Genomic DNA, 26,530 nt, shown 5'->3' on the forward strand with positions numbered 1-26,530 from the left:
AAGCAAATCATAAGGGCAAAGTTATTCTACAAATCTTGTGTACTTACAAATATATTGAAAACCAATTTAAAAAAAACTAGAAAGTTATAAACGTTCCAAAACAAGATATGTCCCTACGATACGCTAGGACATAGATATACGGGAGGACTGCCGTATCGAAACAATCGAGGAGTATATTATTATATTATTATTAATAAGGACACTAAATTCAAGGAACGCTTCAGGACCCTGCATAATAAGACTTTTTTTAAACTTAAGAAACGCTTCATGCAGCATTCAAATGTTCTACCTTCTATTCTCGCTGACACAGGCACCCAAAATAAATATTATCATCAATATAGCTGCAAAATGGTTAATGCGAAAAAACATCACAAAATAGCAATAACCGTCGAAATTCATAAGCGGTTAAGGTCAAAATAAAATAAAATAAAAGCAACAACTTGACACGGGTCAAGAGAGTTGTCTCTGGGAAGGCGTGGCTTGCGCTTGAGCTCGCAACCGATACGAGAATTCCACCGATCCTATAAATATGACCACCTAAACCTTTTACCAATTAATTTCACAATTCAAAAGTCCCCAAGGTGGTCATAAGGGAAACCAAAAATTAGGCCGAGAAATATAAAATGATAGAAAACAATATCAGATTCACTAAAATTCAAAAAGAAAGGTTGGGGTTGTCGCTTTTTCCAGTTACCCCACGGGACCACAGGAATCTGACACGAATCTTTAAGGAGAGGAGAATAGAACATCATCCCTTCTTCCTTGAGTAGGATTGAAAGCTAAATGTGGTTCTCAAAACCCCTGTTTTGGCCACAATTTCAATCTGGAAGAAATAAAGGATATTTTGGGGGCGGATAACTCAGGTCCGCGTAACGGGTTGTCTAACAGCAACAATAAAAACGTGATAAATAATAACAACATTCTGTATTTACTAAGTCTTTCTCAAAGGCAAATAAATAAAAAAGACAATTTAAGTTCCAAATTAAGCATTCTCAATGCAAATCCATGCATTTATGCCAAGGTGCCAACTAAGCAATTCTGGGGGATTTATTAAGTTGCCATTATATCAAAAAAAAAAAAAAAACAGAATTCTTTGATTTTCTACTCACCAACAATGTGGATGTGGCATTGGTCCAGGAAACTTTCCTTATACCCTACACAAAATTTAGAATATTTAACTATAAAATATACAGGAATGATAGACCACACGTTGTGGGCGGAGGCACAGCTATATTAAAAGAAACTTAATCCACAAGAAAGCATCGCAAAGGGAAACAGACCCGGTAATCGAAAATCCGGTTATTAAGGTTTTCATTGGCAAGGATTCAGCAAAGGTTTGTGGATTCATTTAATGCGAAATACTCAACCGCCATGATCACGCTCGATATCAAGAAAGTTAAATAATTTAATCGATAATAGCTGTATAAATTTACTTAAACAGTTCGTACATATAAGATCATAACTTAAGAGCCGGGTTGTTTTGTAAAACAATTTCACTTTGAGTTCACAGCATAGATATAAAACATTTATCGTTTCTGCTTAGCAGGTATTTTATATATTTAGTAAATATTTTTATCTATGGTATATTATGCATGGCTTAATTTACATACTTATCATTGCATTATTAAAACATAAGAATTTAATTTAATTTGCATACTGGGAAGGTACTTTCAGGATTTTGATAAATTTTTGTGAGGAAATCATTCTGGAGGCATTCATTTGCTACTTAGCTAGTCTTACGAGTCTTAGAAATTTGGCTCCTAAAGTATTTACGAAATCTGTCCAATTTCCAACTTGTTAGGAAAATAAAAATTCCAGAAACTACATAAAAGATAATAAATGAATTATTATATTTCCTAATCACAATCAGGAAGCTGTCTAAAGATGCAGTAAAAGTATCGAGCACATTCCCCTCAAAGGAACATTCCTCTGGAACAACCAAAAAATTTTATTACTCAAGCTTAATTTTTATACATTCAAATCTAAAATTGGAAAACATTAATCTGAAAGAACTAAGTTCACTGAAACAATCAAATCCAAAAAACAAATAATTAATTCGCTATATTTTATATAAACGTTAATTGCTGGACAATTTTATATCATTATTTTACTTTTAATTCTTCTCTAAGAATTTCTTATAATAAAGTTCTATACAGGGTGAGTTTTTTAAAGTGTTACAATGCGATATGTCAAAAACGGCTGCAAATTTTTTTTTGACATTTTGGTGACATTTCAAGTATACCGGGGGGCACTTTTTGTGATATTTTTGACATTTGTCCCTTCACCCCCTTTACACACAAGTAAATTGTGTTTAAAAAGAAAAAAATGGAAGCTAATTTCAGTGTGGAAGTAGATATGTTGTTAATTTTGGGGGAGTGCAGAAAAAATTATAGGGAGGCTGGAGTAGTGTGGGCCGAGAGGTTTCCGGATATTCCAAAATCTCATATGGCCTTTAAGAGACTGGAGACCAGAAGTCGTATGACTGGTAGTCTAAAAAGTAAACGACGAAATCGGATTAAAACGCAAACAGATGAAAATAAGGCAGTTGCTGTATTAGGAGCAGTAGCTATTGATCCTCAAATCAGTACCAGGCGGCTGGCTTTAGATGCTGGAATTAGTCAATCATTAATTATAACAATTCTGCACCGGTACAAGTTTCATCCTTACCACATTACACTTCATCAAGAGCTTTACGGACATGATTTTGAGAATCACATTAATTTTTGCACTTGGATTTCAACAAAAATGCGTGAAAATAACCATTTTTTGAGAAACGTTATTTTTTCTGATGAGGCTTCTTTTAATAATTGCGGGCAGGTAAGATTTAACTTATTTAAATTAGAACATATTCAAGTTTTGGTTGTTTGTTTTTCTAAAAAGTAAACAGGCACAACATGCATTACTGGGCAGCAAATAATCCTCACTGGATGAGAACAGTACCAAATCAACATCCCTGGTCTGTGAACGTATGGTGTGGTATTTTCGAGGATAGAGTTATTGGTCCGCATTTTTTCCAAGGTCATTTAAATGGACAGGTCTACACAGATTTTTTAAGAAATCAGTTACCTCGTCTACTAAACCAAAATTTAAATCCTAACGTATGGTTTCAGCAGGACGGAGCTCCACCCCATTAGGCCATACAGGCCCGTACTTATTTAAATGAGATTTTGAAAACAGGTGGATTGGTCGAGGTGGTCCTGTCAACTGGCCTGCTCGTTCGCCAGATTTGACCCCCCTTGACTTTTTTTTATGAGGATTTATAAAATACAAAGTAATGGCTAGTGCACCTACAACTCCACAGGACATGAAGAACAGGATTCGGTTTGCTTGTTCATTAGTGACACCAGCAATGTTACAGCGGATACGAAACTCATGTCAAGAAAGGATAAGAAAGTGTTTGGAAGTCAAAGGCGGTCACTTCGATTTTGGAATATCCGGAAACCTCTCGGCCCACACTACTCCAGCCTCCCTATAATTTTTTCTGCACTCCCCCAAAATTAACAACATATCTACTTCTACACTGAAATTAGCTTCCATTTTTTTCTTTTTAAACACAATTTACTTGTTAATAACACGTCAAAATTTTTATGTGACACTGCTTGTTATGTTGCCATGGAAATCCTACTGTTACTAGGATTTTCATTTCCATCCATACTAGTAAAATAAACAGTAGGATTTCCATGGCAACCGGCTGTTGTTATGGTAAAATATTCGAATTATTTTTAAATTTAATCAAAACATTTTTGATCATAATTCCGTAACCAGCAGAGCAATTTTAAAAATTTTTTGTAAACAGACTTCATATTTTATGTAGATTCGTATTTAAGAATAAAAAACACGTCATTCCATTTAAAATAAGGAAGTGACCCTCCCCCCCTCTTAGGGGGGTGAAGGGACAAATGTCAAAAATATCACAAAAAGTGCCCCCCGGTATACTTGAAATGTCACCAAAATGTCAAAAAAAAATTTGCAGCCGTTTTTCACATATCGCATTGTAACACTTTAAAAAACTCACCCTGTAGAAATTAGTTGCTATGAAACTTTCACTCCAAAGTTTCTTTTCGATAATCACATAATCCATGTGATTATCGAAAAGTAACTAAGATAAGAAACAAAACTTATGTATCCAACCCCGGAATTCTCTGTTAAAGGGCCAAGGAGTTATACGCTTAACACCCATTAATCCTACCATTGTGGGAACTACATATACACATGATTTCCCATGGAAACTAACTTACTGATTGGAAAAACTATATGCAAGCGCATTAATATTAAACTTATAAATACTATTCTAATAATTTTTGACGTGCATTATTTCTCTTGTCGACTCTGTACACGTAGAAATAAAGTCATGATAATTTGTAAACGTGATATTTCTAAAAACACTCCCTTTCCGTTCGCAATAAATCCTAAAATTCACTCCCAATTTTTTTTCATATGATGTATTTAAATGAACGTCGGCACGTTCTCATTTGACCATTTTGACCTTTAATCTCGCAGTTGACATTTACAAGAACTCAAATATATGCATGTTCTTAAAGGAAGCCGTGCTATTCATAGTCATACATTTGGCTTGAGATTTATGTTACATACTGATTCAGTTCTTTTCTTTTTTTAAGTTATTTTTAATAAAAGTTACACTAAAATATAGGAAAAAAAATTATGTTTAAAAAAACGTTCCCATTGAGGTGCCATTTGAAAAAATGATTAAATGCCGAAGATTATCGAAATATGTTAAGATATACCAGTTGCCACGATTAATCAAGGCATCTTTTAATTCCTCTCAAAAGTGACCAAAAATAAATAATTACTATTGCCTTTGACCTAACAATAGGTTTACTACACGACAACAGAAGAGCAGGAGTCAATATCCAAAATGGAAGTATCCCCGAGGATGTAAAAAATCATCAACCTTATCGCCTATTTTTCATGTGTTCTCTACTTGAATATCCGTTGTCCTGTATATACATGTTTTTAACAGTTAATATAAAAGCTTACTATGCGAACTATATATTATGTGAATAGTGTTGCATAATTGTATATTAAAAATGTTTGACTTTAGTAAAGAGAAAAATTAATGCAACATGTACATTTTTTCGTAATTGTAATTTTCTATTAATATTTAGTTCATATACTATCGTTAAGTTAATTGCAAACTAAAATATAAATATAGCTTTTAAACCAATTTTATTCACTTTTTAATACCTTTTTAGCTATGTCTCCATGTTTTATTGTCATGTTTGTTTTCCTTTACACGAATGCCATGTAAAGTGTGTTATGATGGAAGTCCATTAGTTGCACGATATTGTTTTATTGCCTTCCATATACGTAATTCATAAGCTCCTAATAAGCCTAACCTCCGAACTTCTTCTCTTGTGAAGTCATGCAACAGTTCTTCAAGTTTGTAGCCCTGTGATAAAACCTAAAAAAAAATTAATAAGTCTAAAATTATTTTCTAAACTTACTAAAGGTTTTTACTAATAACATAGTCTATGTGAAGCATGTTAAATTAACCACCTCATAAATTAACCACGTCAAAATAAACCACCCCGTATAATATGCAATTTATATACGTTGACTTCTTTTTATTTAATTAACTTTTTATTTATTTAACTTTAATTAACTTTTTTTTTAAATTTAACCAGGTCAAAATTAACCACCCAGTATAATATGCAATTTATATACTTTGACTTTAGATAATAAATATAGATAGCTTGATCCTTAAACTAAAGAAAAGGCACTCTTGTTCATTATCAATAAAATGAACCGTTTTGCAGAAAAAAAAAATGAATCACTGTTTCATTTTAATTAAGAAGAACCATGATATGTTCTTTTTTGTCAGCGATGCGACAGTTATTCAAACAACAGAGAAGTTCAATTTTAAGTTGTTAATTCAGAAAAAGTACATCTTTTTAAAAATGCAGTGTCATTCTTAAAAAAACAACTTGAAAAATAATGTAAACGAAAATGTTCTTGGATCTTTTTATTGGAATTTTTTGTTTTTCTAACCGCACCATTCTTGCAAATATTTCATGGTACCCAATTAACAAATACTTATCTTTCAAAGTATCGCCAACATGGATTCATGAAGGGTAGATGAACTACCACGAATTTAGTTACTATAACCGAATTTATTGCCGACTCAAATTCTCAAGTAGACGTGATATACACCGATTTTTCTAAGGCTTTTGACCGACTTGACCATAGCATTCTCATAAATAATCTTGATCAATATTATTGCTTTTCCACACGATTAAATAATTTTTCTCATTGCTCAATTTTGGGGCCACTATTTTTTGATTCATTTATTAATAATATGTCCAAGCATCTTAAAGTGGAAAGTCTATTGTTTGCTGATGATAATAAAATATATTTTAAAATCAACAATATATCTGATGCCTTGTACTTCAAAAATAATTTTAGCCTCATAAACACCCGGTGTAAAAACGACATCTTCCTCTTAATGTTGCCAAGTGCACTGTGATCTCATATACTTTGAAGAAAAATCCCATACACTACGAATACTCTATAGACAATATATCTATTCCTAGATCAGAGGTGTTTAAGGACTTGGGGATTACATTCGATACCAGTCTATCTTTTGTTCCACATATTGCATATTTAGTGAGCCGAAGCTATAAAATCTTGGGATTTATTATTCGAAATACACAGCATTTTAACAATATATTTACGTTAAAATCATTATATTTTTCGCTCGTTAGAACCATTCTTGAATATGCTTCGCAAGTTTGGTCTCCTTTTTATCAATGTCATATTCAAGATATCGAAAATGTCCAACGAAAATTTTTGAAATATCTCTGGTTTAAATGTGACAAAATGTATCCGGAGATCGGTTTTCCACATCAAACTTTACTTGACAGATTCTCCATACGACCGCTTAATGTTCGACGTAAATCAGCTGATCTGCAGTTTTTATATAAATTGGTAAACCACTTGATCGACTCACCAGACTTGTTGGGAATGTTAAACTTTCACCTTCCAATGGTCTTAACAAGAAATCCTCCTACCTTTTACTCAACAAGAGCCAGAACTAATATTTCTAAATTTTCTCCCTTGCGCAGAGCTGGGGATATATATAATGCTGTGCAGAGCCAGTGTGACATATTTAGCTGCAGCATTAGAAATATTAAAAATGTAAAGTTTGTAGTTTAAGTTCATTAAATTGTTATCTTTATTCATTGTACGTTAGTTTTGTATTTGGATTGTTAATTTTAAGTTGTAATTATGATATTATTCCCATTAAATAATTGGATTTTGTAATCTGTTTATGTGGTGTAAATAAATAAAAATAAATAAAAAATAAAATAATCCCCTGACACCTTCCCACTTTCTTATCGGTCGTCCGATGATATTAGTTGCTGATTTAGATGTTACCGAAATCTTCGACAATAGATTGTCACACTTTCAGCATGTTCAAAACTTCAGCCACATTTCTGATCAACATGGTCTCGAGAATATATATCCGAGTTACAGCAGCGGCTGAATTGGCAAAGCAACCATGCAACCCTGAAGATCAACGACTTGGTAATCACTAAAGAAGATGGTCTGCCTCCATCCAAATGGTCGCTGGGTAGGATTGAATGTTTGCATCCAGGCAATGATGGTATACCTCGAGTAGCTACTATAAGGACAAGGAAGGGGAGCATTATACGTTCATTTGCGAAGATTTGTCCACTACCTATAAATTAAATTTTGTGAAGTGTGGTTGAAAGTGCGTACTTTCAAGGTGGGCCCTATGTTCAGTTCTTGCGATTACAGACCTTAAAAAACTATTGGCAACATTGCAAACTATGTATACTTTTATGTTCTCTCGCATAAATTACTTTAACCCTTGTAATTTTAAATGTTATTAAATTAAAGTTTTAGTATTTACTTGGTGTTATTAACGTTAGAGTGGCCGAACCAGGCCTTATATACAGTCCACTATAAAACAAACAAAACAATGGTGCCTTGAATTAAAAATGGATTTCGTAAATGTAGACTCTTTCTATTAAATCCGGACAATGTGGATTACACAAAGTGTGTCCAAAATGTTTTAGAAAAACACAAACGCCCAGACCAAAAAGAATACGACATCAAACAAGAAGAAATTGATAATGCCACAAAAGTGATAACTCTTATCGACACAAACTTAACTGCCAAAGGTGTTGACACAAAAATCATTTACCAAACCATAGATGAAATAAAGATAAAGACTGAGCATAAAAAATAAATATTATAAGTGACATAACTCTTAATGACATGGAAGTAACAATACATAAAGATAATTTATTGTCAGAGTCAGTACCTATTGGTAGTGTTATACCAATGGATTTAACATTGACAGATTTGCCGTTGGAATATATATATCTGTCACTGACATATTTGGAGCCAAAGAACCAGAGCATAGACACAACTATAATGATTCTATAATTATTTTTCTAGACAATTACAATCAGGAAGGACCAAATGATAATGATACCAAAGATGAAGCAATTGACAAAAAACCCGAACATGATAATAAATAAGAAAATTACACATCTGCTATCACCAAAAAAACTCATGAATTTACCAGTCCAATTGAAGAATTCATTAAAGAAATTAAAACTGATGACAAAAAATGTAAAGGAGATGATCAAAAGAATCCACCAGTAAATGAAACCCTTGCTACTATTGAAGAAAGTTACGACTCTCTTATCTAATCTACCACCACTATCTTATGGGCAGACAATAACAAAAGCACATTAACAAGAACAATTTCTGAAGATTTATTAATGATTAAACAGAGGTTTGGTGCCAATCTATTGTTTTTAAACATAAATAAGACTAAATTGTTAAGTTTTTATGTTCAGTTCATGATTCACAACAAAGAATTAGGAGTAAATAATTTTAACAGATTTCTTGGAATTGTTATCGATCATAAACCTAAGTTTTGTGTAGATATGTCAGGTGGCAAAAACTGGCTAGACGATGTTATGCTGTTAGGAGTGGTTTTAAATGAACTGAGATTGAAATCTGCAAAAACGGTCTATTTTTTTGGTTGAAAGTCACCTACGGTATGGAATAGCATTTTTGGGTTGCATTAGTAAACGGCTTTTTAACTCGATGTTTGTTTTTCAAAAACAAGTCATTAAATCTATGTGTCATAAATCTCCACAGGACATGTAGACCCCTATTTAAAGAGACTTTCCTTGTGTTGCTTGTTTATTGTTGAGTCTGCTTGCCTAATACACAAAAAATATATTCTTCAAAATAATGGCTCCTTAAAACATTATAATATCAGAAAAAAATATTCAGAAAACAATATTCCAATGCCTATTCCGAAAAGTGAACCAACAATTCTCTTATTTACTTAAGCATAAAAATTTTTAATCATTTTCTAAATGTCATAAAAGTCTCTAGAAGTTCTCTTCTCTTTAAAAAGTCCTTAACGAAACTTCGTAAGAGCAAGTATTTTTATAGCCTTAGAATTTTTTTGAAGATAGTTGGGAATAGGCCAATAGTATATAATTAGTTTTTAGTAAAGATGTAAAGGTTAGAATTTGTGATGTTACTCTAAAAAAATTTTAAGTCGTCTTGCTTTGAAATTTAAATTAAATTTTGTATTATTGTTGTTTATACTAGTATGTTGAACACTATCTTGTGTATTGTTTTTAAATTATGTGTTAGTAATATGTCGATTAATGTGCATATTTTATATTATAAGAAGTACCGAGTCTGCAAGTAGATACCATGTATTTATAAATAAAATTTGTTTTGAATTTTTTAGAAATTCGAAACTGTATTTAAAGGAGAGAGAGGTATATAATATTTTATAGGGATAATTCCAACTACCCCACTAGAAATTTAAGATAACTCGTTGAAAAAGTAATTAAAAGGGTTATTTAAAACTGCAAGTGGCCAACATGGCGTCGACAAGAAGAAACAAAGCTGATTATGGCCCTCTAAAGACGGAACGTCGTATTTAAAAGTTAAAGATGTTAACTTGTAAAGGAGTGGTGACAAGGATGGTGACAATAAAAAACGATTTGGCAAAATTTATTTTTTTTCCTGAATATTAGGAAGTATTTGGCATTTTTCAAATTTTTAGATTACATTTATTCAACCATTATATTCCGCAACATCTACTGCTCATCCTTATTTTGGACATCCTGTATAATCGCGATGAGACCCTTCATAATGTTAAACAAAATATTGTTTTTTTTTTCTTATTAACTTTTTCTAGTTTTAACTATGTTTATAACAATTAGTAATTACAGAGTTTTTAAGATATTGGCTGGTTTCACAAACCCGTATTGTCAAAAATCACATGACATTACGTGCTACTTTTTGCAAAAAATTATTGACTCTCAAAACCTATAGTACCGTATATAGATATTAAATCTTATTAATTATTTAATTTACTCTTTATATTTACGTGAAACCTATCTATATTCTAAAAATTTACCTATATATTTTGTGCATATTAGTTTTAAGTAAATTTAAACACTTTGCACTCTTGAACACAGAATGAAGAAAGCATCATGCTGGAAGTGTAACTTTTTATGTAATATATTTTTTATTTTTCTAATTAATAAATAAAAGCTTATTGAATTTTTGTTTTGTTTTCATTTATTTATTTTTGTCTCAAAAAAGGATTTTGGTAAGTAATTTATTATTTGTTAATAAAATTTAAGTTGTAAGAGATTTCAGCACCTTCCAATCCTTGACCACCTAAATTACGCCATTATATTGTGTTGTTATCCGATTTATCCAGTTGTTTATGCGAGATCACATCGCATTTAAATATCGGCTATAACAAAATAAATAAAAGCGCCGTTATCATCATCGCCCTTGTCTTAAAAAAATAACAACACGACCGGGCGCCAAAGATTCCAGTGTCGTTAAAAACCTGACTCGAAGAAGCCAAAGGGCAAGTCCACGCGGCTTGCATGAGCGGCAGCACCACACGGTGGACGAAACTGAATGGTAATCGATAGTCGACCGGGTAAATTTTTTAACACGGGATTGCGCATCTTCCCAAATACTCAATCAACGAAAATACGTTTTAGTACAAAAACATTTTAATATATTTGGGTCTATTTTTGGTATATTTTTACTTGTTTAACTTATAATAAAATAAAAAAACCGAAGGAAATAATTAAGAACACTATAAGGTTTCACATAAAAAACAAAAATGACAAATTTGGTCCTTTTTCTAATTTTATTTCTCAGTCAAAATTCAGTTAAGTGGTCGAGAACTGGACAGGTCCCCCTATAGCTGATTTTTTCGATTTAGAAATATTTTTTAAAGAAAAATATAAAATGTACCGAAATTATTATCATAATAGGTACTTTTTTAACTACTCTTTTATCTTTCAGCTGTACCACTAAAGTTCAAATTAGTGATTGGTATCTAAAATGGTATCTAAAAATCTGTTCTATCTCTTAAATTCATTATTATACTTGCTAACAGATCTTCTGATTAAGTAAACATCTGCAAATCATTAAGCAGTGTTTTGGTAACGTAAAAGTATAAGCTTTACGCCTAGGGTTTTAGTACCATATGATTAGCTTAAGGCTTTTTGACTACCCACAGAGTTGTAATAATAAATGGACACCTTCTAAAAAATAAATGTCAATAGAAACATTCAATTATAATCTATATTATAAAGCTTTCTAATGCAAGAAACGCAGATCAATTCATGAACTGATATAGTCCATGTATTTCTTCCAGCATTACTTATTTGATCAACTAAGATAGCAAATATTGTCGTTTACCTTGTAAAACTCAATTACGATACGCTTACTAGAGAAAAATATGCTTTCATCACTCGTTATAGGATTAAAAAAACATATATTACATTAAAAAAATTACCTTTCTTTGTGACAAATCACTTATCCCTAAACCTTTAAGCCAATTGGCTAATCTAGGATCTTCCTCTATCTCCTCTTGAATATCCGTTTTAGCACCAACCCTAAGTACGTCTTGCAGTTGCCGAACTACTTCCTGGAGGACTGATTTTAAAGGTTCAAGTTGTTGCTTATTTATATCTACTAGCTCTTTCGCCTAAAAAAGAATGATTATTTTACGTCAATTTTAATCTTAATTTGTAGACTATTCAGAAACCCTGAAATATATACCGGGTGACGCAAGAAAAAGTGAACTTTTTTTATTTTCAGATAAACATTAATTTATGTATGAGAGATCTTTTGCAATATTCAGTCGTTGTATGGAAAATAGTATTATATTACCATTTGCAAATTTTTGTTAACTATAATAAAAAAGGCATTTTTTATATCCGAAAATAAGGTGCCACGAATGCGTTAATAGTTATAATTTTTAATCAAGTAATAACTAAAAAATAATTTTCATTGCATTTTATTACTCAGATTTGTTAGTTCACTTATTTATTTTTCTAATTAGCGCATTTCAACAACCACTTTTGAAATACAATTTTCTTCCGAATAATTTAATATGAATATTGTTTAAATCAGTTAATAAATAAGCCTATAAGAAGGAAAAAACTTGAACACGTAAAAAGTCACATAAACAAACGCATTTAATTAATCAATCAGTTAATGAAAAAAACATAAAATGCTTCGATTTATTTAGTAGCGGGAGGCTTTGTAATGAAACGACGGATAACATATCATAACATAGAAAAAAAGGGCTGAACACCCTGTCTTTAGGGGCTCCCAAGATGTACCTCAATGTTAGCACTGACTTAAATAAATTTACAAAATACCTAGACGTACTCTAAGGCAAACACTCTAACCCTATTTTGAAACTTACAAGAAAAATAAAAGGAAATTTAATTCTACACTAGTTAAAGTGCTTTATATAATAAATTAATGGAGATAAAGAACCGAGAGAGACGCCAAATAAAAAGCAAAAAGGAGTAAAAAATTAAGGAATGAACGTTCCGCTATGAAAAAGTAAAAATGACTTATTAACCTAGTAAGAAATCTATGACAGCACAGAGTGAAAAGCTTAATAATTTGCCGCCTTTAAATCTACTTTTAATTATGCTCACTTGCCTTATTTCAATATTGCGGTTATTATAGAACATATGTGCAAAAAAACATATATTTCTTTGAAGATGAAATTTTTTGAACAAGGAAATTCTATCGTCTTCATTTGTACCAAATACTGTTTTGTGATAGTTAGTGTTTATGTTAAACAGTGTTTGTTTTATTTTTGCAAAATTAAGGTTCGGAATGTTTGTCTCCTTGTCTCCTTAAAAAGTAAATCAGTAGACTATCTAGATGCTTTTTTTTAAATAATCTAACTTTTTTATTTTGACATATTTTAGGGATCATGTTTATAATAAAATTATTTGAGTTTTTCTTGTCGTTATTTATTATGTTATAACCCAACTTAATACATTTACAGGACACAGAATAATGTAAAAGCGTATGATGATAATAGCCACATTTTTCACATTTCTTTGCACCACATTTAGTGTTAAAATGGTCAGCAAAAAACAACACCTAGAAAGTTTATTCCTTTTAATGATACCAACCCGCGAATAAACTGGTAAACCCAAAAATCTTTTACCACAAGGTCGTGAATCTCCTGGCAAACAACACATTTTTTACCCACACTTAGAAATGACCTTTGTTCGCCTTTATATTTGCGCCAATTGCCTGAAGAATTACTGTGATCCCTAGCCACAATTTTACCCCTAGATTGCTCTAAATTTCCCGAAAGATCAGCTCTGTCCTTAATAAAATCTTTAAAGTCTAATAATGTGGGAGTTTCATTTTTAGCCTTCACACTTTCTCATTCTTTAAGACTCACCCGGTCTAATTTTGAGGCTAAATGAAAAATAATTAAGTCTTCCCATGCTTTTACCAGCCCAAATTTTCCAAGGCTCTAAAATGTTTTAAAACCGTGTCACATAATTTTCTTAAACCTTCAGAAGATTCATTTCTCAAAGCACAAATTCCAAAAATCATTGAAATGTGATTTTGAATCAATATTCTTTTATTATCAAACCGCTTGCAAAGTAAATCCCATGCTATAATATAATTTGCAGCACTAAAGTCTATTGACTCAGTAATGAAACTTTTGCATATCAGAAATACCCTCATTTCTATGAATTAAAATTTCAACCACATATTATTATGACCCACAAGTTGGAATGTTAATTAGAAGCAGATTATTCCCCTTGCTTGAAAGACTGCCAGTCTCATTATTCCCACGATTTAAGCATGAGTGTCCCCCAGATTCAGAACCCCTAAAATGTTCACTTTTGTCTCCCTGTCCCATTCCAACTGAAAACTTACCTAAAGGACCCTACTCAAAGCTTAAAAAAAGTCATTTCGAAATTCCTAACTATCCTTAAGACTTTGTTCGAGCTTCTCATCTTCGCACTTAAACTCTATTTCGCTTTGATACTCCCTTAAACTTTAACTCAATTAAAATTAATTAATCCAACTTTTCATTTTCTTGTATAACTATCATTGGGGCTTGCTTTAAATTCAATCTCATTTCCTAAAAAGAGTGCTCGCCCCTTTATAGTCCCTCGCTTTTTTACCAATAATTTAATCTCTTCCTCCATTATTCAAATCGAAAGACTACACATTTTTTTACAAAAAATAAAAACCCTGTACCTGCCAACAAATAAAGACCACAATAAATTCAAATCCTTAGCCTATGTTATTTGAATAAATCCCTGTTCTTAATGCAATTAACCAAATTAACGCATGCATTCCACACTTCAAACTATGTATAAAAGTTTACTTTGTTTCAGCGATATAAGGTTTAAATCGGCACCGGAAGCCAGATAGAATGCAATCCTCTCGGCAGCCTCTTGCTCCCGAATCTGCCTTGTCCAGCAACAAACGTTTTTCCGCGTATAACAACCTACCGTTATAACGCGCGATATCCCTGTATTTTACCTCCCAAAATCGGTAAAATATTCCAAAACAAGCTGAATCCTGTCCTAGGTAGGATAATTGGCCAAACTTTTCAATCCAATGAAAAGCCAATTTTCAACTCTTTTAAACTGCGATTACCACTTTCCCGTAAAAAAACACCCAGAACCATAATCCGACTCAAACGACCAATTAAAAAATGCGCGGGTGTAATTACGTCGAGATCACTCCGATCAGAAGACATTGGAGTCAGAGGGCGTGAATTCACTATGGCCTCTATTTGACACAATACCCTTGAAAAATCTTCATAACTTAGATTATGACTACCAACCACCCTTTTTAAATGATATTTAACGGTTTTCTCACCCGCCCACCAGAGTCCTCGAAAATGTGAAGAGTAGGCTGGGATAAACCTCCATTTTAATCCCTCCCCTTTGACCATAGCTCCTTAGCTTGGGGAATCCTTAACTTGAAGATTGGCTATCTTCCAAAAAATTTCCAAGCTGCTTTAATTGCGATTGTGCCCCAAGAAATTTCTTACCAAATCAAAATGGTATTATTGCAAGAGTGTCTCCATATTATAATGCAATATCATAATTCAGATACTTTTTTTGTTTAATTTGTTTCTTAGTTGATAAAATTTGATGAATTTTTCGAATCTTTTTCGCGGTTTCTGTAATGTGGTTTGTCCATATTTAAAAATTGATCCAATATTAAACCTAAATATTTTAATGAACTGACCTTTTGAAAAATCATCAAAATTTTAAGAAAACATTTTCTTTAGAAAGGTTAATTTTTTTCAAAATTGATGCACTGCCCATATCTCAAAAACTAATAAAAATAAAACTCTGAAAATTGCTATACGTTTTCCGGCGATTATTTGATTGAACATGATATAATATTTCAGTATTTAAAAAAATGTCAAGGTGTTAAGAAAATGTCCATAAGAACCAGTAGCAATAAAATTCTGAAAATTTTTATACAATTGTTATATAGAAACAATTTGACTGCACACCTCTTTCGGCGTTTTTTAACGAAAAATAATTTTAAAAATGTACAGGATTTTGAGAAAAAAATTATTTGAACTTGTTTTCCAAAATCTCAGAAAATGTCCATATCGCACAAACCTGTTTCTAATCCTGTCCTGGTCCTAGGACAATTTAAATGGATACCTAGATCAGCGTTTTCCAAATAATTTAGAGTTTAAAAAAAAACATTTATTGAAGAGGTCGATTTTTTTTTCAAAAATTTCACAAAAAAAACGTATTTCAAAAAAATAGTAGAAATACAATTTTGTAAATTTCTATTCATATTCCGAAATAATTTAACTGGACACCTGGAGTAGGTAGGTGGAGTTGCATATATTTCTCAAGCTTCGCGTTAATTTTTTTGACATTGTACATTATGTTAATGTACCGGGTGATCAGGTAAGGGTAGCGAGCGGCCATATCTCATATTGAGTATATGAGATATGATGATGAAGATATTGGTCGTATAGATTTGAGAAAAAAAAATCATAATAAAAGTCGCCAAGAGAAATTGCTAAAAATTATTTTCGAGTTTGTCAAACGTCCGCTAGAGGGCGTAACAGCCAACACCAAGTAGAAAAATGGGATTTTTATAGAATTTTGTCTATTGAAAGTATATCGGTAATATCATTCTCATATTTACTGACCATTTCCCTAAATTTTTTGTCTAAAACGTTTTATTCTATCTATCAAAATAAAGCGGTGGGGCAAGTTCAATTGTTTTTTTAAATAAACCAAGAATTCTCTCGTTTCTTTTGACCGATTTTAGCAGACTTACGCTCATATAAAAAAGCATAATTTGCACTACAAAATGCTTATTTGGTTTTGAATTTTTGACTTTTGCTGTCGCCGCTAGATGGCGATAACTCAAATGGTAGCACATTTTTGAGTTTTTTTCAAAAAAAATAAATGTAATGGTATATTAATTTTTATATATTTTTAAAGAGGATACATTTCTCTATAATTTAGTGAAAATAATTTATTGTCTACCTTTTTTTAAACCATTGATATTGATCAAAATATAATTTTATTACATTAAAAAATGGCACCCTACTGTTTTTTATCAAAATAAAAATCAGTTTTGTAATCTCTTATAGGTTACTAAGAAAAAGAACCTCTTGAGTTTTTTTCGTTAGGCAAACGGTTTTGAATTAAAAAAATAAAATAGGTTTACATACTGATAATTATTATAATGTTCAAAATTATTTTTAAATATTACATCTCACATTAATAAAATAATTATCTATTATTTTTATCATTAATAATTATTTAATTCGCGAGAGAATGCATTAGTTCATAATTTATTAATAATTATTATTATTATTTCATAAATTAAATTGAAAATCAAACATCGCATTTAAGCGAAGCATGCCATGATCTACGAAATTGAAAAAAAAAATGAAAGAAAACACCTAATTGTCAATCACGCTATTTTGACAGTTCCTGCCATTGACATCTAATTTAATGTTATGTTAAAAGTATTTTTACAACAAATCATGCCTTTTACGAATGAAGAAGCCTTTGATATGTTGAGAATTTATTTTCAATGTTTTGAAAATGCGGCGATTGCTTCTAGGCAGTATGCACTGCGTTATCCCCTCCGAAGACGGCATTCCAGAATGGTCTTTCGGCGTTTAGCCTTACGTTTAAGGCAACATGGCCAAGTGCAACCAACTTCAACTTTCAGAAGAAATCGTAGGGTAAGAAAAGAAGATAACATTATAAATGTGTTGGCTTATATTCATGCACACCCCCATATTTAGGAATATCCTATGGCTCAGTGCAAAAAATATTAATGGATTTTAAAATGCATCCGTATCAAGTCGTGATTCATCAAGCCTTAAATGAGACTGACTTTGAACGTAAGCTCGATTACTGCTACTGGCTTAGAGACTTCACTAGGGAAAACCGTCCTATTTTGTCACAAATATTGTGGACAGATGAAGCATCGTTTAGCAATAATGGCAAGGTAAATCGTCACAACATGCATTACTGGCCGCACACATTTAATGGCAATCTAACCGGTGACATGTATTTGAAATTTTTATTGAACGATTTGCCAGGACTCCAACACCAACAGGACAGGAATTGGAAAATGTGCCTTTAGAAGTAAGAAGAAACATGTGGTTTCAACAAGACGGATGTCCGGCACATTATTCTCGAAATGTGCGAGATTTTATGAACAGGCATTTTCCTAACCGTTGGATTGGTAGAGGCAGTCTATTCTCCTGGCCACCACGGTCCCCCGACCTGCCTTGATTTTTATCTGTGGTGCCGAATAAAGGATTTAGTATATAAAACTCGAGAAGACATGATAGTCCGAATTCAAAATGCGATAAATAGTATACCAAGAGCGGAAATTGAGTCAGCTGTCAACTCCACCCAGAAGAGATTAAACCAGTGCATTCAAAATAACGGACAACTTTTTGAACATTTACGATAAAACTATTAATTTATTTTTAACCTTTATTTTTAAGTTCTGTGTTCTTGTTTTTAGTGTTATTGCTCCTGCTGTTGTTGGACAGTTTTATTAAGAAAATTTTTTCTGAAATTTTTTTTTTGAAAAAAAGTCAGGAGGTTCTTTTTCTTAGTAACCTATAAGAGATTACAAAACTGATTTTTATTTTGATAAAAAACAGTGGCGTGCCATTTTTTAATAAATTATATTTGTAAATAAAATTATATTTTGATCAATATCAACGGTTTAAAAAAAGGTAGACAAAAAATTATTTTAACTACGATAAATGATAGAGAAATGTATCCTTTTTTAAAATATATAAAAATTAATATACCATTACATTTATTTTTTTTGAAAAAACTCAAAAATGTGCTACCATTTGAGTTATCGCCATCTAGCGGCGACAGCAAAAGTCAAAAATTAAAAACCAAATAAGCATTTTGTAGTGCAAATTATGCTCTTTTATATGAGCCTAAGTCTGCTAAAATCGGTGAAAAGAAATGGGAGAAATCTTGGTTTATTTAAAAAAACAATTGAACTTGCCCCACCGCTTTATTTTGATAGATAGAATAAAACGTTTTAGACAAAAAATGTGGGGAAATGGTCAGTAAATATGAGAATGATATTACCAATATACTTTCATTAGACAAAATTCTATAAAAATCCCATTTTTCTACTTGGTGTTGGCTGTTACGCCCTCTAGCGGACGTTTGACGAAAATAGTTTCCAGCAATTTCTCTTAGCGACTTTTATCATGATTTTTTTTTCTCAAATCTATACGACCAATATCTTATGAGATATGGCCGCTCGCTACCCTTAACTGATCACCCGGTATAAAATCCGACCGTACTATAAATCAGTTAATAGACAATATGACCGGACTATAAGATATTAAAGATTTAACCGTGAACGAGTGTGTCTCGACTGCTGTTGCCGTACTTACAGTTCTTAGAATCTGCTTTTATTTACTTACTTTACTCAGTATTGAGCCTCTAATAACTGTTGTTATAAATACCAACCGTTGGGCTTTTATTTAACCCATTAAAAGCATATTAACTTTCTCTTTTTTGGTAAACATTTAAAATATTAGTAAACAATAAATATCTTTTAAATAACTGTGATAAATTTACTGAGTAATATTTGAATAACAAATAATATTGTGCTTGATGTCATGTATTTTGTTAATTGAAAGATAATTGACAAACGCCTCAAAAGGCAGCCTCATTTAAGAAATCACAGCGTTCCACGCTATGATTATTAAACTAGTTCTATTGCTAAATGCGTTTACGTACGTGACTTAGGTTTTTCTTCTATATAATTATTAATGAAAAAATAGCAAATGCAGTATCACTGTTCTCAGCAAATTATTTTATATCGAAATATGCAATAATTTAGCAGGTTTCCTATTTAAATTAAGAAAGTTACCGTCACTTCTAGTTAAACCGGAAGAGAAAATTAAAAAAGTTAATAAGTGTTCCTTTTTACGGTCCACCCAGTATATAATGGGTATTCCAAAATGCTTTTAATAGCATAGAACTTCGCCATTTTTGAAGATTTCAAAATGTGTTTTTTACGACAGACAATGCAATTTTTAAAAATATTTTTAAAACTACCAATAACAAATTCATTCCACAGAAACCACCTCTAATTTTTTTTAAATGGCACGCTTATTTCTTGAACTTTTTTTATAGCCTTTTTTAATTCTTTATTACAAAGAGAAAAAATGTTTTTGATTAAAGAAATAAACAAATAAATCAACAAATAATTATTTAATAATATGCAACCGTGCCGCTGAGTTTTAAAATTCAATATTGGTAAGAGGTAGAGCACTATTCATATTAATATTTGAATTGTGTTTAATGTATTCATTCAATCGTGTTAAAAACTTTTTTTTCCATTGTATTCAGAATTAAAAATGCGATTAAATTTTTTTTATGCTGTTAAAAGCATTTTGGCACACCCGCTATAATAATAAATAAATATAAAGATAATTATTTATTTTTTTTATTTTAAAATCTGAGATTTTAATTTGTCAAACATTGTATCCTTCATATAAAATATTCCATACCACAACTTTTTTAACCTGCTCCATACAGTCATGACAAAGTTGTGTGTGTTCTGGCTTTAAATGCATTATTGGCGCGTCACCTAATTCAAAACTTTCATTTGTTTTATTTGACTTTGTCGTATCAACGGATCCTTGTGTCGCAAGATTTTCACCTAGTTCGGGCGATAATACCGTTATGGCAGCTTGTACGCAAGATCGCACCAAGTTATCTAATGCGAACATCCAATGTGGTTTTATGGGATGAAGTCTAAGAACCTCATTTACTGATTCCTAATCATTAAAAAAAATTATTAATTAGTTTTTAACTAAATATATTACAAATTACCTGATATAAATAAATGGCAAGTTGTAATTGATGGATGGCAGCACTATCGTAATCTAACTCTTCTTTAAGTTCCTTTACAGTCTTTTCAACAATGCTCATTAGAGGCTCAGTTAAGTATGCTTTTAGACCATCCATTAACCTAAGAGAAATATTTAATAATAATTACACATTAATTATACAGTAATTAAAAAATCTATGCACGCTTACTTTAAAAGATGCTGGGGTGTTAAAATTGTGGCGCCTACTGATGACTCACGAACTTTTTGCATCCAAAGTTCGCAAATTTTATTACCGTCATTTGCCAATACCTTTGCTAGTGTCGTCCTTCTTTGAGAATCTTTTTTCAAATGGTAAAAATCGTCAGAACCTGTAACGCATATAAAGGAAAAAAAGCTTTAAAATATTAAATTTTAATTGTGGGAAAAATGTGGAGTAGTAAAATATTTTGTAAGATACCTAATTCTGCTTCGGGCGATAACAGTGTTCCAGAAGAATTCCTCCTCTCACCGTGATCTAGTATTGAATCACCACAATCTAATGACGGAGTTGATGCCAAACTAAAAACACTTTTTATTACTCGAAACCTTATAACTCGAATATTTTAGCTTGGTACAAATTTAATACCAAATGTTAATACAATAATTGGTATCCAAGTATTTTATATCTTAACGAGTGTTATTCACCTGTGCCAGGTTAAAAGAATAAATACTCTTTCCTGAGCAGCACATAAGTGGTGAACAGAAGATTACCCCACATTTCATAATTGATTAAGTGTTTGAAAATATATTTTAGTTTGTTTTATTATTTGGTTAGTTTTGTCTTTTATATTTAAGATAAAAAAAAAAATGTGTCTTTTTGGTTTTAGATAGCGATTATTGAGTATTTTAAAAATAAGATTCAATATTAAATACAATACCTGATTAATTATGCTCAAAGTTTCATCAACATGAAGAAAATACTTTTTTGTTCTTAATATTTGGTTGGACTAAACACAGCTATTATGGTTTCTTAACTTATCTTCAACTTAAACAGGAGTAATTTTATATAATTGTATACAGATCAATTTTATCAATTCGCTCAATGAACAAGTTTCAAAGAGAGTTTCAGATAATTAATTGATGCTCGAGATTCAATATGATCCTAACAAATATTATTTTTTTATACGGGAGGAATCTACAATAAGTACATGAGCGATTGTAGGAAAACTATAATAATTATATAATTAGAAAGGATCTGAAAATTTGACAATATACTAAAGTCGACGAGGGCAACTCGGCTAAAATATTTTCAAGATGGAAGCACTTCCGGCACACCAGAAGAAGGTGTAAGTTTCGGTATTTTTCAGTATTTAAAAAAAATCTTTTTGTGTATAATGTCCTATATCTAAATCGAACCCTTTTTGACATATTTAAGTTTTATGTCAAAAATGACGTTCGCATGCCATATATTAATTATGTTTTCTATAAGGACTTGATATAATATAACCTTGATCATTATATTTTAGTCGGGTTCCGATATTTATTAATACAGGATGATGAAAAAATATTAATTTAAATTAAATTTAAAGTGACTTTTTTTTAATGGAAACCTTTTTTATAATTTAAACGTATTAAGCATTAAAAACAAGGGTAACTTTGTCTTAAAATACCTATTCCGAAAATTTTTAGTTTTTAAATATTGACTTTGTTATTATTGACAGTTTTAAAATGACAAGTAATGATATTATTCTCTCACTTAATTGTTTTCTAATGCCGTCCCGCCATTGCTAACTGATACAATTTAGAAACCGTATAGTATTCTTACGATAGAAAAATATTAAATTCCTAAAATTTACACAAAGGTATCCTTGTAAAAATTGCCTTTATTTTTATTGCTCAAATACGATGAAATTATAAAAATTGAGGGTTTCGATTTGAAAAAAGTCACTGTGGACGGTTTATTAAATTTCATTTATATTCTTCATTTTTGACTACCCGCTATTGATAATTATCGAAATTTCTATAAGGAATTTGATGAAAATATAATGATAAAGGTTTCCTTTTAAGAATAAATAAATAATTATTGTATGGTCTATGGCATATCTCATCTTTGACATAAAAAGTTATATATTATGTCAAAAACGGTTAGACTTAGATATAGGACATTACACATAAAAAGCATTTACGATTCTGAGGTCGAATTCAAAAATTTAATAATATATAGTGTTTCATTTAAAATAACGACGTTGAAACCTACTGCCGGTATAACCGAAAATACCGCCATCTTACAAATATTTAGGCAAAGTTGCCCCCATCGACTTTAGTGCACTGTTCAATTTTCAAATTTTTCCTAATTATAGTTTTCCCATAGACGATCGATGCGGTTCCTGGAGACTTACCCTGTATGACTATTGATAACTATTATCTTTTGGTTTATCAAGTAATTAGTATTTTATTTGTGTTCGATGGGTAGGATTCTTCTGTCCCAGCCACCTGTAGCGCTCTCTTGATTACAGCTTCACTCAACCATCTTCAATTTCTGCAGCGGTTATTTGTTGTAAAGTCAATGTAATTGAAGAGATAACAACCAAGTTCAAAGAGAGGCGACTGACTCAAAGGCGCCTCGCGGGTGAGGGTTATTTATATAACATCAAAAAGCCGTTAGCGGCATGGTACCAAAGCAACGTTGCCGCTGATTACAATTATTTCAAATTGTGCTGAATTTACAGTTTTTATCTGTTGTAGAATTACAAAACATATTTTTACGTAGTTGGAAACATAAAGGGTACAATTTGAAAACTGAAAATGGCTTTAAATTAAATTAAAAATTTCTGAAAACAATTTCTATAATAGGGAGGTGGAAAAAAATATTATAATTGCTAGCTTGTTTTTACTTAGCTCTTCACGGCCTTAAAAAAATCTTTTTTTAAGGCCAATAATAATAATAAAAAAAGTTTTCATTATTAGTTAAGAATGTTACCATCTAATTCTTATTACTATGGTAAAAAATTAAACTTGAAGATTTTTTTATCACATTTTACGTAAAAAATTGAAAAAATAGAGATTTAGTTTTGAGGGGTATTTTGGTATTGCTATTTCATCTTTGAAAGACGAAACGTAACTGCTATTATAATTGTTACATTGGATTAGCATTTATATGCAAAAATGGTGTACATCATAGAGCACAGCTGGATATGTGGAAACTATTTGTACGTATATTAATAATTAAAAGTCAAAGTTTGTTAAGAACAACTCAAGTATTCAAACAAAGGCATCCGGCGAGAAGAAAAAATCACGACTATAAATTTTTTTCACATATTGAATTTGACATTTTATACATACTGAAGCGTGAGTGCGCGGAGTATGGCATTTGAACTGAATCAATTGCTTGGTCAAGTTAATTGTGACCGCAAAAAGTTTTCTCGTTGATTGACACCTGCTTTTGCGTGTAGCCGCAGAGCCCTTTTGAGCATTTATGTTACCAAACAAACAGTGCAGGACATCCCTTCAGCCAGAGTCAGGTAAGCCCTTTGTTCTGGGATTTTTCCGCGAAATTTATTTTCTTTATCCGCAAAATTTAACTTAAAAAATATTCAATTTTTTTGAACCAGCTTAAATATACAAATCAATTTCTTTATACGTCCCTAGTTTTAAATTAATATTTTATTTCTAAAATAAAATAACAAAAGAGACACCCTTTTTTTCAAACACTCTGTAAATTTTAAAGCAAAAGTATGGGGTCACTCATGTTAACCACTTTGTGCATAATACAAATGACAAAGAAGCATACCTTCCAAAGCAGAGATCAGTAGGCATTTGAATTGGCGGGAGAAGTGAAGAGGCTCTGGTATGTGTATAGGTACTGGACCTAAGGAAAAAGTGGTTTTACAGCATTACAGTTAAACGTCTTAAAAACATATTTATTGATATTTATGTTTAAGAAAGTCTATGATTCTAATAATAATAATAAAAATAATAATAATAACAATAGAATTAATCAAAATTGATTATTGCATGTACTCGTACTTACTCTAACTCTGGCGTTTGATTGGGAGCACTAGAATGTCCAGAGTGAGTTTTAGAAGCTAGTTTGTCGACTGGTACTGATACGCTTCTGCTAAATTCTGTGGTGCCGCGAACTGTCTTCTTTTTTTCATTGCCTAAAACATACAAAACAATAGGTTTGTTTTTAAAAACGACAATTTTTTTTAAATACACATTTCATACATTTCTTAAAAACTTAATTACCATACGACAAAAACAAAAATTCTTTAAATAAGCAGCAGATAGCTGTTGATATTCCTTGTGTTAATTTGAAAAAAGTCTATAAACGTACGCAGATATTTTCGAAAATAGAGTCATTTCAAACGTATGTTATAATTTGATAAATAAATATGTATGTAAAGTCTATTGTGGCAATATTTTTAGCGTTTAATGTATATCACACATGTGTGGAGGAATTAATAAAGAAAACAGAAAATGTTTTCTATAAAGTACGGTTCGAGGAAAAAGGGGAGTTTACATTTGTTGTCGCTCGAAGACGACCAATTTCCACATCTGGTTCGAGAGCTTTTCATTCAACCTGAAGATGGTAATGATCCAATTCCTCCCCCCCCCCCCGAATCTGGGTCTACACCTATTTGGGACGGAAAATATCAAGAGTAATGCATAGCATATAAATCATACAATACATTTTTCCAATTTAAAATTGATACAAAGACAAAATTTCTACAAGTAATGGCTTTAATATTTCTTGAATAAAAAAGTAAAAAACTAGTATAATTAAAAAAAAAGTGTGTACTCGTAGGTGCTTATACAAAATATAATAAACAAATAAATAAATAATGATTATGGCTTACATACATAATTCATTTTAACTGATAAAATAAAACATAAAATTCAACAAGCCTCCTGTAGAATATAGAATTTAACATCTGACTAGTGTTACATCTGTCAAGGCTAAAGTCTGTATTATTCCTAATGTTGTAGTTGTGAACAGCTCCGAACAGTCTTATTTTATCACAGATATAGGTGGGTAGGAAATGTTTTAATTTAAAACTTCCGTAATCCTTTGTTTTACATACGATATACCTACAACAGTTAATATAAAGATAACAGGAGTGTATCGATCACATTTAAGGATCGGTCTCATTTCTCTATTTTGAATTACTTTAAAATATTTCACTTTTTATTGAGATATATTCAACAATAATGTAGAACAAAACTGCAAATGGGCAGAATAATAGCATTATATAGCATGAGTTTTGTATGCATTGACAAGTTTTTGTCAAAGTTAATTAGCGCAACTTTCCTGGAAAATTTAAAGCGTAATCTGTATGTGCGAGAATTATTTGCATCCAAAATTGTACCCAAATACTAATGTTATGTTCGTGTATATGTAAATGACCCGCAATCAAAAATCTCCGATGAGGCTCCACAAGCCGTTTTTGTACATTGTGCAGCCCACCGTTTTAATTTAATACTCCAACAGAGAAGCAGTATAAAACCACAATGTCGCATTTTTCTGCAAATGTAAATAGTCTGTACTTCATTTTTTCATTACTTTTCAAGAAGAACTTATGTAGCTGACCAAATCATTAAAAGAAGAATACCTATATGAGCAAGAACGCGATCGACGTATAATTTACTGAAATTAGAGACGACAAAATTTTAGATCAATAATTAAAACTTCTTGAATCATTTTAGTGATTTTGAACTTGATCTGTTTATTAGAATTGCTAGTGACGTTTTCGAAATTACTAATATTCTTTTCGATACGTTACAGAAACGTTCACAACATAATTAGCCTTT

At 31.2% G+C, this 26,530-nt stretch overlaps 1 protein-coding gene across 2 annotated transcripts in view; it reads right to left on the bottom strand.

Annotated features, from left to right (window-relative positions):
* The window catches only part of LOC126742616 (mitogen-activated protein kinase kinase kinase 15), a 151,968-nt gene that overhangs the window by 48,636 nt on the left and 76,802 nt on the right, over window positions 1-26,530 (bottom strand). Inside the window, exons 17-24 of one of the 2 annotated variants that reach the window (XM_050449343.1) lie at window positions 24,750-24,879; window positions 24,510-24,587; window positions 21,197-21,298; window positions 20,949-21,116; window positions 20,742-20,880; window positions 20,417-20,686; window positions 11,858-12,049; window positions 5,206-5,422 (exon numbers count right to left, since the gene is read on the bottom strand). In XM_050449343.1, coding sequence (XP_050305300.1) covers window positions 5,276-5,422; window positions 11,858-12,049; window positions 20,417-20,686; window positions 20,742-20,880; window positions 20,949-21,116; window positions 21,197-21,298; window positions 24,510-24,587; window positions 24,750-24,879 — 1,226 coding nt within the window. In that variant the 3' untranslated portion in view covers window positions 5,206-5,275. The remainder of the gene's footprint in view (window positions 1-5,205; window positions 5,423-11,857; window positions 12,050-20,416; window positions 20,687-20,741; window positions 20,881-20,948; window positions 21,117-21,196; window positions 21,299-24,509; window positions 24,588-24,749; window positions 24,880-26,530) is intronic. The other variant, XM_050449344.1, reaches the window with a different exon arrangement.

This window comes from Anthonomus grandis, chromosome 12 (assembly GCF_022605725.1).
Source record: "Anthonomus grandis grandis chromosome 12, icAntGran1.3, whole genome shotgun sequence".
Taxonomy (NCBI): domain Eukaryota; kingdom Metazoa; phylum Arthropoda; class Insecta; order Coleoptera; family Curculionidae; genus Anthonomus; species Anthonomus grandis.